The 16,820-nt window shown below is 47.6% G+C and overlaps 3 protein-coding genes across 3 annotated transcripts in view; 2 read left to right on the forward strand and 1 right to left on the reverse strand.

Moving 5' to 3' along the window:
• The window catches only part of LOC308152854 (histone H1-like), a gene marked incomplete at both ends in the record, with an annotated part of 58,791 nt that overhangs the window by 21,620 nt on the left and 20,351 nt on the right, over nucleotides 1-16,820 (reverse strand). The gene's annotated exons all lie outside the window — the stretch shown is intronic.
• On the forward strand, nucleotides 8,200-8,610 carry LOC308152876 (histone H3.2-like; the record flags this gene model as incomplete). Its single annotated transcript, XM_080525948.1, has 1 exon — nucleotides 8,200-8,610. The coding sequence occupies one exon, from the start codon at nucleotides 8,200-8,202 to the stop codon at nucleotides 8,608-8,610; it is 411 nt and encodes a 136-aa protein (XP_080382074.1).
• LOC308153149 (histone H2A-like) lies at nucleotides 13,849-14,232 on the forward strand (the record flags this gene model as incomplete). The annotated part of the gene is made up of 1 exon (XM_080526240.1): nucleotides 13,849-14,232. The coding sequence occupies one exon, from the start codon at nucleotides 13,849-13,851 to the stop codon at nucleotides 14,230-14,232; it is 384 nt and encodes a 127-aa protein (XP_080382366.1).

The raw sequence follows: 16,820 nt of genomic DNA on the forward strand, positions 1-16,820 counted from the left end.
GGTTTTTGATGTAATAACGCCTCGTGTCGTCGCGGCACTGAGTTTGCTCAGAAACTCCGCCTCCGCTGCAGACAGACCGTTGGGTCGGTCTGTGGTGATCTTCGCAATGGCGGCGTTAAACACGGCGATGTTATTCGCCGCCGCCTGCGCACCGAGCTCATCAGAGCTTTCTGATTCTGACACCGGCACCGACCACTCAGCTGGGTGAGGGCGGCGTGGTGTCAGGGCCGGCTGAGCGGGCGGGACCATCCCTACTTGGGGAGGTGCCTGCCCAGAACGCCGCTCTGGGGCCTGTCCGGACGCATCATCGGCAGAGCTATTCGAGTCGGATAGCATCCCCGAGATAGCGCCCGCCAGGGGAAAACGCTCTCCTTGATCCAGGCCATCCCCTTTCGCCTTTCCGCGACGGAAAGGAGGTGGAAGGGGAGGCAGCTGGGGGAGGCGACCAACGCCGCCTCGGCATGTTCGGGGCCGAGGCAGACGTGGCAGAAGTCGTGCTTGTCCTCCGCTGCTAGGAAATCGCAGCGGCAGGTGTCCCGGAGGAACTTCTTCGTGGTCGGCGGCGGACGATCCATCGCTGAAGGGAAAAGTCTCCTCCGCTGAAAAGTGTCCTCCGCTGCTCGGAAGTCGCAGCGGCAGGCGTCCCGGAGGAACTTCTCCATAGGCGGCGGACGATCCATATCTTGAAGGGAAAAGTCTGGCGGGTTCTCCAGTCTTAGTAGTCGTCCTTCTCAGTCTTCAGATATAAACCCGTGCTGAACTTTTTGGGAGAATGAGGTAGCGAAGTACACCCCTTTATATAGCACCCCAGGCGGGCGCAGGCATTGAAAAATTCAGTCATTGGCTACTTTAGGTAGCGGGTAAACCAATAGGAGCAGAGCTCCCCTATGGGGCGGAGCTCCACGATATAGAACTGACCTGACACCACCCCCTACTTTACCTAGGTCTAGCTAAACAGGTGAGGCGCCCCTACCCCCAGGTAAGTAAATGAAATGGGAAATTACAGCTGTTATTCCATTCAAATGTTTACTCAAAAATAAACACAGAGCTTATGGAAAATTATCCAAACACAAAACGGTTAACATTTGGGTCAATAAATTCAATATGGTAATGTATTAGCAGTCACACAGAGAGTCTAGCAGTCTCACAGAGAGTCTAGCAGTCTCACAGAGAGTCTAGCAGTCACACAGAGAGTCTAGCAGTCACACAGAGAGTCTAGCAGTCTCACAGAGAGTCTAGCAGTCTCACAGAGGGTACATTTAACAACATCAGTCTGAATGAGCAGTCCTTTTCTCCCAGTGTGGGTTTGTGCGCGTTTGAGCGTTAGTCCGTTCAGTTCACAGTTCTGTTCGTCCGCGCACAGTATGCGTGGTTGGCCAGTGCTAATGGCAAGGTGTAGTGCAGAGATTACCCATCCAGCAGAGATCGCACGTCAAGGGTGTCTGATGGCTGGCAGGGCAACTCCGAGAAACCTCGCTGAACCCACGCCTCACTGGCGCACGCTTCTCCTCTGTACAGGACAATGAACACCAACCACGAGTAGCTCCTTTCTCTCGCAGTTCACACACGGGGTGGGGGAGGGGTGAGCTGGCGCACGCTTCACCTCTCGATACCGACGACGTTCAGGCCCGCTCTTCCCAAACAAAACACTCGCAAATCAACGTATCCCGTACTTTGTATGACCACTCGGCAATATCTTCTTATCAAAACTATATACTTGCAAAGAGCCCACACCGCTACCACTCCGTCCACGTTGCTCGCTCCAACTCACTGCTCCTCTCTCAAGCACACCTGCGCGTTCACACCTGCGCGTTCATGTGAGCTCGTCTTAAAGGCGCAGCATATATTTGTACCCGCTACATTCCCCCCTGCGAAACCCTGCCATGCCATCCAACATCCAAATGACGATGCGACCTCAGTAAAAGAAGAAATAAAAATACAACATGTCACTCCATACGACAGTACCCACAGGTAGGTTCACAACTAGGGCTGTTACGATTATTCGACGTCATCGACGTCATCGACTACGTCAATACGTCGGTTGCCGTAAAATGCGTCGGTTAGTCGTAAAAAACAACATGGCTGCGACCAGTGCAAACACAGAGGAAGAGCCGGCGGCTAAAAGACTTCGCCCACGATCGTCCAAAGTATGGGAGTACTTTACAAAAAAAGAAACCAATGGCAATGTGGTGGTCTGTAAACTGTGCAAAAATGAATTGTCCTATCACAGCAGTACGACCTCAATGAACGAGCACTTGAAGCGAAAGCATCCTGGAGCGCTTTGTGAAGACAGCCGCAAGCTAGCACCGTAAGTCAGCGTTGTATTTCTGTTCACTTTTCCGGCCGTGTATCAGTGTAAAATGGATAGCTACTAGCTAATGTCACACAAGCAATGTAGCTCACCACAGTTTGTATGTCTTGTCTTCTGGTGTTAGTAACGTTAGCTATGTAGCTGGCTAGCTACGGTAGCCTTACTAGCCTATTGTTATTGTGGTGCTCGCACCTACTGTACGTTATCTAGCTCGTAGCTCGCATGCTACGTTAGCATCAATTTAGCTATTCATAACATAGCATAACAGAACACGGTTCCCCTCCCTGGCTATGCTGGCCAAGTCCTACCTGTCTGTCCCTGCAACGTCCACTCCGTCTGAAAGGCTCTTTTCAGCTGCTGGGAACATCGTTTCAAAAAAAAGCGCAAGCCTGACCTCTAAGCATGTGGACATGCTCACATTCCTCCACAGTAATGCCTAAGGTGGAGGGGGGAGAAGGGAGAGAGCTAAGGGGGGAGGGGGAGAGCAGAGAGAGGGGGAGAATGTTATGTTTGTTATTGAGATTGTTATTGTTAAAGATTGTTACTGAGAGGTATACAGTATTCCGGTTAGAATTTTACTTTTTTACAGAATTTACTGCATTACTTGCACTTTTCCTTTTACTTGAAGTTAACTTTTATATTTTATAATATTATATTTTATGTTGAGATTGTTATTGTTAAAGATTGTTACTGAGAGTATACGGTATTCCGGTTAGAATTTTACTTTTTTACAGAATTTACTGCATTCCTTGCACTTTTCCTTTTACTTGAAGTTAACTTTTATATTTTATAATATTATATTTTATGTTGGACTGTAAGAAAGAGAGGATCTTTTTTGTTGTGTGGAATATTGCCCTGCAGTGCAAGAATAATTGAATAAAATACTGAAATGTTGATAAGAGAAGTTTTTGACATTTATTTGGGGAAAATTAAGTGATACATTAACCGAACAGCAAAAAAATAATCGTTAGACTAATCGTTAAATTAGTCGCTAGACTAACCGAATAATCGACAAAATATTCGTTAGATTAATCGTTAGAAAAATAGTCGTTTGGGACAGCCCTATTCACAACACAGGTAACATTTCAACCAGTACATAAGGATGCCTCAGAAGAGCTGAAAACAATAAAACACGGCATCATAACACTTTTCACTCCTCAATACCTAAAAACATGGACATGCATGAAGGTAAGTAGAAAACATTTGCAATCGCACAAATTATTTCAAAACATAATCACTCCTGAATCTACAGGGAATTCTACCCCTGGTCTGTCTTTGAGACCGTCTGGGTTCAGCCACACTCTCACTTTCACTCCCTGCATCTGACCCACCCATAGTTCCCAGCTCCTCAACTACTTCTCTAATACCCAGGCCTGTGTTTGTGTGGGGCATGTGTGTAGTGGCAGGGATGCATATGAAGTCAGGGCAGCCTGTGTCAATGTCAGGGTCGGTGTCCTTACTGGACGGGTGCCTCTCCGTAGGCGAGGCGAACCCTCTCCGTAGGCGAGGCGAGCCCTCTCCGTAGGCGAGGCGAGCCCTCTCCGTAGGCGAGGCGAGCCCTCTCCGTAGGCGAGGCGAACCCTCTCCGTAGGCGAGGCGAGCCCTCTCCGTAGGCGAGGCGAGCCCTCTCCGTAGGCGAGGCGAGCCCTCTCCGTAGGCGAGGCGAGCCCTCTCCGTAGGCGAGGCGAACCCTCTCCGTAGGCGAGGCGAGCCCTCTCCGTAGGCGAGGCGAGCCCTCTCCGTAGACGAGGCGAGCCCTCTCCGTAGGCGAGGCGAGCCCTCTCCGTAGGCGAGGCGAACCCTCTCCGTAGGCGAGGCGAGCCCTCTCCGTAGGCGAGGCGAGCCCTCTCCGTAGTCGAGGCGAACCCTCCAGGATGCGCTCGCTGAGTGGGGGAATGATGACTGTCTCTCTGCCTGCCACTTTAACATATCCTATTCGGTCACTCTGTCCGAGGGACCCTGCCTCTTTTCTGATGTTCGCTTGCACCCTGTGGACCTTAGCCTCTGTTTCCCGATACTTATTCATCTTCTTCATGCCGTCCGTGGCAACGAAAAGATCCTTCAGTTCACTTAGAACATTCATTCCCAGGATACCTGGGAGGCCTCTCATCTCTTCCACATCTGGGCTTTCATCTTTAAGGACAAAGACACACTTCCTGCCAACGGTCTTCCCCATGCACTCTACCTCCGCCTCCAGGCATCCAAGGACGGGAATTTCGAGGCCATTGGCAGCGGCGAGCTGGACCCAGTTGGCTGAGGACAACGCCGACTTCCCAAAGTACTCTCTGAAGTAAGATTCCCGGATTGTGGTCACCTCTGAGCCTGTGTCCAACAGGCAGTCAGTCTTCACGCCTGCTATCTTCACTTCAACGACCAAGCAGTTTCCAAAGGCACTTACACTTGAGGCTTGAGAAGTGTTACAGGGCTGCCTTGCCAGGTGACTTCTAATTGCAGGGGTACCTGGACTCTGGCGCATCGCCCCTCCGGGGTCGTTTCCTGCAGGCCCAGATGGCCCATCCCTTCTGAGTGGAGGACGTGCTATGCCCATAGCTCCCCTGTTCAGAGGACAGTGTCTGCTGGTATGTCCTGGCTCATTGCACGTGTAGCAGATGAACTGCCCATCTTCGTTTTTCAAAGGGGGGCTTCTTGCCCTCTCGCCTTTCCCTTGTGTCATGCCAGTGCCACTGTGGCCCATCATCTGGAACAGTTCATCTTGACGGATGGCTAACTTTTGTATTGCTTCATACAACATCTCCATTGTCAACTGCGAAGCAGGTTCGTCGGTAGCCCTGGTAGCATTAATGGCACCTTTGGCACGGGAACTGCTTTGCGCACTATCAGACCCCTGAACCTCTTCCTCCTCAGACCATGAGATGGCGTCTTGCATTAGCTCAGCAAAAGTAAGACTCTCCTTTTCCTTCAGTCTCCTCTTGATCTCTCTTCTTAAGATATCATCTCGAAGCCCAAGAGCAAGCTGTTCTTTCAGCATTCCGTCTGAATCAGGGACACGCTTGGCATCTCTACGACAAATTCGCATTAGCTTTTCTTGAATGTCATAGGCGTAAGAACGTATGGTCTCTCCTGCCAACTGCTTGCGGTCATAGAATTCTTTGAGCCGGGTGCCTAAAGGGACTTTGTCACCATAAGTCTTACGCAGTGCTTCAAATATGGTCTCTGCATCCTTAGCTTTGTCTGCCATATACTTGACTGTGAGTTTGGCTTCGTTTTGAAGATGCTGCTTGATGAACTCGGCTTGGTCCTCTATAGGGACCTTCATGATTTGAAGGGCAGATTTAATTGATGTGATCCATTCTTCAATATCTACATCACCTTGTTTACCACTGAAATCTGAAATCTTGCGTCTCTGGGGATATACACAATAGATGCAGGGGGCTTTTCTTTCTGCTGATCTATGACTGCTTTAGCTAATGCCAGAGCTTCTCTTTGCTCGCTTCTAGCTTGTATCAGGGCCTCAGCTTGGTCATTGAACCTCTCCATCATCCTCTCAAATTGCTTCTTAAGTTCCTCTAATTCTGCCATGGCTTCCACTTAAAAATGGTTGCTTATTCTATCCTGTTCGTGACGCCAATTGTGACGGTCGGGATTATTACCGCCGCCTTGTAGGGGTTACAAAGTACTTAGTCTGGGGAGGACTGAGTGGGACAGGATCTAGGTCCCCCACACCCAATACCTATGGCCTCAATGTTCAGGTGAGTGAGCAAGTTGTTTCCTGTTTAGTAGCTTGGGTTAACGTCAACCTCTTAGACGGGGTAAAGTGGGCTTTAGTAGGTGGCCGTGAAAAGTGTGTGCAGTGTGTGCGAGGTAAGTGCCGAACTGACCTGACACCACCCCCTACTTTACCTAGGTCTAGCTAAACAGGTGAGGCGCCCCTACCCCCAGGTAAGTAAATGAAATGGGAAATTACAGCTGTTATTCCATTCAAATGTTTACTCAAAAATAAACACAGAGCTTATGGAAAATTATCCAAACACAAAACGGTTAACATTTGGGTCAATAAATTCAATATGGTAATGTATTAGCAGTCACACAGAGAGTCTAGCAGTCTCACAGAGAGTCTAGCAGTCTCACAGAGAGTCTAGCAGTCTCACAGAGAGTCTAGCAGTCACACAGAGAGTCTAGCAGTCACACAGAGAGTCTAGCAGTCTCACAGAGAGTCTAGCAGTCTCACAGAGGGTACATTTAACAACATCAGTCTGAATGAGCAGTCCTTTTCTCCCAGTGTGGGTTTGTGCGCGTTTGAGCGTTAGTCCGTTCAGTTCACAGTTCTGTTCGTCCGCGCACAGTATGCGTGGTTGGCCAGTGCTAATGGCAAGGTGTAGTGCAGAGATTACCCATCCAGCAGAGATCGCACGTCAAGGGTGTCTGATGGCTGGCAGGGCAACTCCGAGAAACCTCGCTGAACCCACGCCTCACTGGCGCACGCTTCTCCTCTGTACAGGACAATGAACACCAACCACGAGTAGCTCCTTTCTCTCGCAGTTCACACACGGGGTGGGGGAGGGGTGAGCTGGCGCACGCTTCACCTCTCGATACCGACGACGTTCAGGCCCGCTCTTCCCAAACAAAACACTCGCAAATCAACGTATCCCGTACTTTGTATGACCACTCGGCAATATCTTCTTATCAAAACTATATACTTGCAAAGAGCCCACACCGCTACCACTCCGTCCACGTTGCTCGCTCCAACTCACTGCTCCTCTCTCAAGCACACCTGCGCGTTCACACCTGCGCGTTCATGTGAGCTCGTCTTAAAGGCGCAGCATATATTTGTACCCGCTACATCAGGAAGAGGTAAAACCGGAGGCAAGGCCAGAGCAAAGGCGAAGACCCGTTCTTCCCGAGCTGGACTCCAGTTCCCAGTGGGCCGTGTCCACAGGCTCCTGCGCAAAGGCAACTATGCCCATCGTGTGGGCGCTGGCGCACCGGTCTACCTGGCCGCCGTGCTCGAGTACCTGACAGCTGAGATCCTGGAGTTGGCCGGCAACGCCGCCCGCGACAACAAGAAGTCTCGTATCATCCCCCGTCATCTGCAGTTGGCCGTCCGAACGACGAGGAGCTGAACAAACTGCTGGGCGGTGTGACCATCGCTCAGGGCGGTGTGCTGCCCAACATCCAGGCAGTGCTGCTCCCCAAGAAAACCGAGAAGCCCGCCAAAGCCAAGTAATTCTACTACGGCTTTCACCCCACTACTTAACCACAAAGGCTCTTTTAAGAGCCAACCACTTGTCTCTCAAAAAGTGCAATTTGTATTTTCATCTCTAAACGGTGTTTGTCCGCTATGAGTACCCTAGTGTGCCTCATGTTGAAGCCTGCAATTACTAAGTTAAACAGTCACCATATACCTTTGTGAGGCTGAGAGAACGCACCCACAACACTTTTGATTTGGCCACGTGGTGTTGCCAACCAATGTTCCCTTCATGATGAATGCTGGCTATAAGTATAAACACAACAAATGCATCTGAGAATAGCGTAAAAGCTATAGCTGGGGTCGTTGTCCTTAAGAAAGTGGTATCACAACAGTGGTATCATCTGCCAGTTGACTAATAATTATGGATTTTCCCATAACACCAATTTTGTTTAAAATCTTCATATTATGTTTATTATTATAATTCACATGGGCGGGGCGGGTGGACAAGGGAAGCGCGCAATGGAGGGAGCAGGAGGGGTTTAGAGTTTTAATGTATGGCGGGAATGGGGGTGCACGGAGGTCGTGTCCAATGACAGCCTGAGAAGGAGGTGACAACGGGCCAATGAGCTCGTCTAGATTCGCCGGCCAATCGGAGCACGACGGCTCCGGCTTTATAAACTTAGCAAGTTCACTTGTGAAGAACATCTATACTTTGACTCTACAAGAAGAAGTTTGCATCATGGCCAGAACCAAGCAAACCGCTCGTAAGTCGACTGGTGGCAAATTCCCCAGGAAGCAGCTCGCCACCAAGGCTGCCCGCAAAAGCGCCCCGGCCACCGGCGGCGTGAAGAAGCCTCACCGCTACAGGCCCGGCACCGTGGCTCTGAGGGAGATCCGTCGTTACCAGAAGTCCACAGAGCTGCTCATCCGCAAGCTGCCCTTCCAGCGCCTGGTGAGAGAAATCGCCCAGGATTTCAAGACCGACCTGCGCTTCCAGAGCTCTGCTGTGATGGCCCTGCAGGAGGCCAGCGAGGCTTACCTGGTCGGTCTGTTCGAGGACACCAACTTGTGTGCCATCCACGCCAAGAGGGTGACCATCATGCCCAAGGACATCCAGCTGGCCCGTCGCATCCGTGGAGAGCGCGCCTAAGATGATGAGTGTCAGACTATGTTAATGAACAAAAACCAAAGGCTCTTTTAAGAGCCACCTCAATATTTCTCAAAATGATTGTTTTCCATTAACTACTCTTTTATAAAACAATAGATGGGTTAAAGTACAATGAGATCGCAGAATGCCAGAGTGTACCATATGACAAGTAATAGCAGAACAGTTTTACTGTCACAAACTAGGAAAGGACTTGAAATCCCTCGCTGTAATGTGCGGAATGAGCTTTTAGTTGGGCTCCAGTCGTTTTTTGGGGGAGGCAGGATATCCATATGACGACTACACATTTTACACGATAAGCGCACTGTTGCAATTTCGACGGCTTATGTCATATTATTAGGCTATTTCTAATACAAAAATAATACTAAATGGTTTTACGCACAATGTGTTCCTTTGTACCACGTCCCTACGATCGCAATGCTTCCGCTTTATAAGGGACTACATGTCAACAGAGGCAGCTACCATGTATGTCCACGCCATGATCTTCACACACATCAACTACTGCATAACAAGCTGGTCACAAGCAAATCCCACAACCTGCAAAGCACTCGAGTCACTATACAAACAAACAATCAAAACACTAGACAAGAAGCCAAGACACTTTCACCACTGCACAATACTGAAGAAACACAACATTCTAAGCTGGGACAATCTGAAAACCTACACAAACCTCTGCCTTGTCTATAAAACTATCCACAATTTAGCCCCACCACCACTTAACACCTTCCTCTCACGACCAGGAAGTACAGCACGCACCACAAGGGGTGTCACCAGAGGGGACTGCACCATCCCATTTAGGAGGAGTGCCTTTAGTCAGTCTGCCTGGTCAGTTAGAGGGGCACGTGAATGGAACCTGATTCCAGGGCACCTTAAAGAATTAGGCACCTTTAAATCATTTAGAAAGCACCTAAAACAGTGGATGATCAACACACACACCTGCCAACATTGAAATGTCCTGTCCTATACTTGTATGTCATGTGTACCGCCTGTCTGTGTACCGCCTAACATGTCTTACCTGTACAGTCTGTGTGCTTGTTTTTAGTCTGCTTACCGTGCGTATATGTTGCTTGCTTTTAGTCTGCTTACCGAATATGTACCCTCCCTTTTACCGCCTATGATTAATGTATGCTCTTTTAACCCTCTGCTTATATGTACCCTCCTTTTAACCGCCTATGATTAATGTATGCTCTTTTAACCCCCTATGTTATGCCCTTAAGCTAAATGCTTGTCCTGTCTACTTTTTTGTGCCTAGGTCTACCTATATTTTATCTTTTAAATGTACTTTTTTCCTCCAGAGAGCCGTATACAACATCATGGCATAGGGACTGCGGATGAAAACTAGCTTTCGGGCTAACTCTGGCATATTTACAATTTATTTTTGTTTTATTAATATGCACTGTCCCTTGATAAATAAATGAATCTGAATCTGAATCTGAATGCATTTGTTTGACATTTTTCGGTGCGTGTACACAGTCCTAGATCTGAATGACAGGGAACGCTTCGTGAGAGCCTACTGTGTCTGTATTGAAAGGGGCAAGGGCTGTGTAAATTAAATCGTTAAAGAGACACACCCCCAACACACACATCCCCCCATTTCCACTCCCCACCCCCCAAAACACACAACCCCACCACCCAACACACACACACACATTTTAATCATTTATTTCACACACACACACACACACACACACACCTCCCAACTATCCCCCCTTCACCCAAACACACACACTCCCAACCCCTCATCCCAACACATACAAATAAAAAAATATGTTTTTTAAAGTAATGAGTTCTGTCTTTTTTTATGCATACCAATATGATTTGGATATAGTGAGCCCACTCAATATAACAAACAACAGTTTTAGGATCACTAAACACTTATGTCCTAACCAGAATACTTGAGTATTGGGTAACATTGGGTTATATATATTGGGTTATATATTATATAGTTGAAAGCCAGGGCCCTTTCCCTGTTAGAAACTTGATTCCTCATTTCCTCTCGCGTGTCTCACTTGCTGCTTCTCATATAGCATTGGAGGAGAATAGGGGAACAACCTAGATATTCTCCTCCAATGCATTTTAATTATGATGCGACGAGTGGACAGGAGATAGGACGCGAGGAATGGAGTTTCTAGACTTTTGTCTACCACGGAACACTAGTACTGTTACTTGTGCGTTGATGGAACTATATACTTAATTCGTGTTGTCCTACGGAGGATTCTAACGACTGAATTTGAGAAAACTTACGTGTATCTATCAGTGGCGGCTGGTGCCCAAAAAGTTGGGTGGGGCACAGCAGTGTGGCGGGGGGGTCTTCTTTCGATTTTTTTTCCGCGTGCACGATTTTTTTCCCGCGTGCACGATTTTTTGCGCGTGCACGCGCATAAAACACGCACTGGCATTACAACCATTGGATAATTTCAACTTTCACCCTTAAAATGACCGTGTGGGCCATGGAGAAGTTACCCTGTCAACTACAGACACTGAGGTGGAAGAGTGACCGGTCTATGGACGTCGGTACGGTCCAATACCCAGTGTCAGACAAGGAGGAAGTCTAGTCAACAAGGCTAGTACAGGCCTCACAGCTACACTCAGGTTAATAAAGGTAGCAGATTAATATGTGTACTATGTGTCTGTGTGACATGGCTACATCAATGAGCAGAGATGAATGCTGCAGTCAGTAGTACAGTAACTATCTATTTCATAGACACATGATGGATGATGATGGAGAGTGATGGTGGTCAACACATCACAGCAGGTCAACACATTCAATGATGTATCACAACCAGACCATGTCAGAAACACAACCAGACCATGTCAGAAACACAACCAGACCATGTCTGTATCACAACCAGACCATGTCAGAAACACAACCAGACCATGTCAGAAACACAACCAGACCATGTCAGAAACACAACCAGACCATGTCTGTATCACAACCAGACCATGTCTGTAACACAACCAGACCATGTCAGAAACACAACCAGACCATGTCAGAAACACAACCAGACCATGTCAGAAACACAACCAGACCATGTCTGTAACACAACCAGACCATGTCAGAAACACAACCAGACCATGTCAGAAACACAACCAGACCATGTCAGAAACACAACCAGACCATGTCAGAAACACAACCAGACCATGTCTGTAACACAACCAGACCATGTCAGAAACACAACCAGACCATGTCAGAAACACAACCAGACCATGTCAGAAACACAACCAGACCATGTCTGTAACACAACCAGACCATGTCAGAAACACAACCAGACCATGTCAGAAACACAACCAGACCATGTCTGTAACACAACCAGACCATGTCTGTAACACAACCAGACCATGTCAGAAACACAACCAGACCATGTCAGAAACACAACAATGCATCAGCTGAGTTAATGAAAACCAACTCTTACCTTTGATGACAGAACATGAGCCGTGTTTACCCGTACCTCCGCCTTGCCCCGCGCATATTGCTATGAATAGTTCGAAGATAGGTGCTTGCACGTTAGGTGCAAGGCTGCTTGGTTAACCCATTAGCGGGAACATTATTAGTTGCACAAAATAGGCTGATTTAATTGACCATGAACATCAGAGACAGACATTACGAATGTTCATTTAAAATACTCCGGAAGCCCGAAGTCCGGAAAACCGGAAGTCGGGAGTCCTCAGCATAATGCATTGTCTGCAATACAACCGGAGATTTCTTGGCCAGGGCGCACAAATGTGCGTCCTGGCCAAGAAATAGAGACAGCCAATTGGAGCGCTGCTACAGCTCACGTGTAAGCGAAAAGTATTCGTCCTGGCATAGACTTGCATTGACACGGCGCCCCGCGTTCTCTCCCTATGTATTTTAACAGTGAGTTTTACACACACACACACACACACACACACACACACAGATAAAAATGTTTATTGTATTGGAGGATTTTTAATGAATGCTGATAGGCGCCGACAGAATATCAGCCGCATTTTGTGAATAAACAATGTTTATTTTAAAAAAACAAATCGCAACGAGGAAGTGAAGGTGGGGGCGGCGCCCCAGCGCCCTCTATCGGCCAGCCGCCACTGGTATCTATTATTACAAGACATAATCAGATATGGTAAAACCAAGCGACAATTGAAACGAGACAACTGGCTGCGTGTGTTTGATGTCCCCAAAAGGTGACAGGGTATTAGAAATATTTTAGACATTTTTAGATTACCCTTTCCTCTAAATATAGGCATTGTTGCTACTATTTAACGTAAATGTTGGTCCCAGCACACAAGATCAATAGTTTTCAGGGATGATTAAAACATCTAGCCTTGAGAATGAATTAGCCTACACATTTCTGATACTGCTTTTCATTATTCTGGTCTTTTTAGATGGTTCTGGCACTTCTATGCAGTCTCTATTGCCTGGAATGGGGTGCTTATTGCCCTGTCACTGCACATGGTTGTATCAATACCCATCATGGTTGACTCATATATTGGGATTCCTGACAGGTGTGGGCGTGCCAGTAGAGCAAGGTAACCTCTCTCTGTCTTTTTTTTCCATTGTTTTGCTTCAGTGTTTCCTTACTGTGTCTGTAGAATGTAATGTGTTTGTAATATATTGTCATGTGTTTCCTCTCCTGCGTGGGGAGGTGCCTGCCCAGAACGCCGCTCTGGGGCCTGTCCGGACGCATCATCGGCAGAGCTATTCGAGTCGGATAGCATCACCGAGATAGCGTCCGCCAGGGGAATGCTCTCCTTGAACCAGGCCATCCTCTTTCGCCTTTCCGCGACGGAAAGGAGGTGGAAGGGGAGGCAGCTGGGGGAGGCGACCAACGCCACCTCGGCATGTTCGGGGCCGAGGCAGACGTGGCAGAAGTCGTGCTTGTCCTCCGCTGCTAGGAAATCGCAGCGGCAGGCGTCCCGGAGGAACTTCTTCGTGGTCGGCGGCGGACGATCCATCGCTGAAGGGAAGTGTCTGGCGGGTTCTCCAGTCTCTTGTAGTCGTCCTTCTTGCAGTCTCAGATGTAAACCCGTGCTGAAATTTTTTGGGAGAATGAGGAGCGAAGGACGCGCCTTTATATAGCACCCCAGGGCGGGCGCAGGCATCGAAAAATTCAGTCATTGGCTACTTTAGGTAGCGGGGTAAACCAATAGGAGCAGAGCTCCCCTATGGGGCGGAGCTCCACGATATAGAACTGTTATCTGAAATGATTTTCTTCATCTTGTTTGGGATCCCGCTAAACCGTCACCATGTCAGGAAGAGGCAAAACTGGAGGCAAGGCCAGAGCCAAGGCAAAGACCCGCTCTTCTCGCGCTGGGCTTCAGTTCCCTGTGGGCCGTGTCCACAGGCTCCTACGCAAGGGCAACTATGCTCATCGTGTGGGCGCTGGCGCACCGGTCTACCTGGCCGCTGTGCTCGACTACCTGACTGCTGAGATCCTGGAGTTGGCCGGCAACGCCGCCCGCGACAACAAGAAGTCTCGTATCATCCCACGTCACCTGCAGCTGGCCGTCCGTAACGACGAGGAGCTGAACAAACTGCTGGGCGGTGTGACCATCGCTCAGGGTGGTGTGCTGCCCAACATCCAGGCTGTGCTGCTGCCCAAGAAGACCGAGAAGCCCGCCAAAAAGTAAACGGCTCACCTCCTCAACCCCAAAGGCTCTTTTAAGAGCCAACCACTTCTCTCTCCAAAAGAGCAATGCATCACTCCATCCTGTTTGTCTGCGCTGTGAGTGTCGTGTTATGAACTGTCCTCAATCTTATTTTATGTACACGAGGCAGAGAAAACGCACCAATGATACACACAGTTGTGACAGAAGCATTCCTCATGATGTGACATTTTCAGCATTCAAAATAATATTCAGTTCTCTACGGTTTTAAAAACCAACCCTTCCTTGTGAAGTGAACCTTGTTCTTCGATATGCAGGGCTTAAAGTTCTCCGGCACGGTGGAATTTTGAGCAATAAAATAAAATAAAATCACATGCTATTTCTTTACATCGTAATTTAAAGAGTCATCTTCAGCAAAGAGACAGTTCCGCCTACCAATGGTATCACATTGCTCAAGCCAACCAACGACTTCTAGCCAATCGGAGGCAGAGTAGTGGGGCGGGCCTTAAGAAGTTTGAATGAGTGTAATGTTAGCTTGTAGAGACGTTCGCTTTTAGCAGCCCGCTATCTCGCTAACTTTAGTAAGAGTCTATTAAAATGGAAGCCAAGTTTCTTAAACCTTGCTCATACAACAACCTTGCCGGGAGCGACGGCTACAGGTAGCCTACCACTTCATCTTCAATGGCCGACCGTGTTTGCGAGCAAAAGATCCGAGTGTGCGCGTTTATAGCTGAACATGATCTGTCTTTCACAATGGCTCAGCCACTCGTCGATTTGTGCAAGAAGCTATCAGAAGACAAAAATGCACTGACAAAGCTGTCCGTTTCCAATCAGCACGCCAGCTATTTAAACACACATGGCCTTTGTCCCGGAATTGAAAAAACGGCTGTGTGAAAAGCTTAAAAAAGCAACGTTTTCAATTAATATCGACGAAGCTACTAATCTTAACATGGATAAAATCCTCAATGTCCTTGTTCGATTTTGATCTGGCCAAAGTAACAACACAACACCTAGTCAGCAGGAAAGTAAACATCGCCAACTCGTCAGCCCTCATGCAGGAGCTCAAAGATATCCTGGAGTCCAATGTGGTCTTGACTGGTCACTAGTCATCAGTATTCTACTTGATGTAGATCTATTGATCTATTGTTATAGTGATATTAGTGATGCAATCAGTTTGGCCTTACGTGATTTAATCAGTTTGTTCTTTTAAAGACATCTAAATATATTATTTTATTTTGTATTGAGTATAAAACAGTATTAATGCATTTTAACATTGAGACATATATTTTGTATTGACTATAAAATAGTATTAATGCATTTAAACATTGAGACAAGAAGCTGTCTTCTGTACCCGCTCTTTGGGGTAAGTAGTACAGACAAATCTGTTTACTTGGAGCTGGTGTATTTGGTCACAGCCTTGGTGCCCTCGGACACGGCGTGCTTGGCCAGCTCACCGGGGAGCAGCAGACGCACGGCGGTCTGGATCTCCCTGGAGGTGATGGTAGATCCACATGTGAACGCCGTTTAAACTATTATTATATTTTATTATTTATTTTAAATCCACCTGTCCCGAGAAATTGGTCATGCGTATGTATGCAGTGTAGTCACTCCTGTCCATTATATTAATAGAGGAAACCGTTTTGGACAACTATGGCACTTTTCCACTACGTTGCAGACCTGGTGCTGACCTGGTGCTGACCCAGGTCAGCCCGCTTCGGTCCCCTTTTCCATTCGTCGGTCCAGGTCGCTTCGGTCCCAGGTCCCAGGTCCCACATCCGAGCAGGGTCCCAGGGTCCCAGGTCCCACACCGTTGATTGGTCAATGGACAATCGTCATCCCATGTCCCATCCCATATTATTTCTTCACAACCGCCATCTTGAAAATACCACATTCACTAGGAATAGCTTATTAATAAAGATTCGGAAAATTATGCTGACCATCGTATTATCTTAGTTTAATGTCATTTCAATGAATCATATAACTTTTATTTACAACAAGCACAACACAACAATCGCTATTATGCACCGTGTTTGTCCGTGAATAACACTGGCTGTGGAGGTGGTAAAAAAACACAATACTCCTTTGCTAACTTCACCATCTGTCTACGGTCATTTTGAGCCCTTAACACTAGAACAGCCATGGGATCGCCATTCATTCCACCGCAATCAGGTGTGAAACAGCACCAGCAGATTTTAACATGGAGAAGAGTGTACTGACGGACAAGGATCGCTGGAGGGCGATGTCACACAAGGCCGTCTGCCAGGCTCTTGACACGATGACGTTTCACATTAGGGTTAGCTGTACGTCTGTAGCAGGGAAGCAGGGGCAGGGGCTGAATTTAATCCGCCAACGAAACGATAGATTGAGACTGCGGGAGCTTTACTAACGAATTAAAGTTTATTATTAAAAAATAATAGTAATAAATATTGCAATATTGTGATAATGTATTATTTCACTGCCTCAGAAAGTCTACTTTTTACTTGGAAGAATTGACGTGAACATTGCAAGTAAATAAAAATGTTACTTGAATTATCTGTCTCTCTGTCTGTGTTCGTTTGTAGTAGAAATATCACATCTGATCACATCTATGTAAAGACATTTCACTGCAACAT

Source organism: Nansenia antarctica (assembly GCF_963989245.1).
Source record: "Nansenia antarctica genome assembly, chromosome: 3".
Lineage (NCBI taxonomy): Eukaryota > Metazoa > Chordata > Actinopteri > Argentiniformes > Microstomatidae > Nansenia > Nansenia antarctica.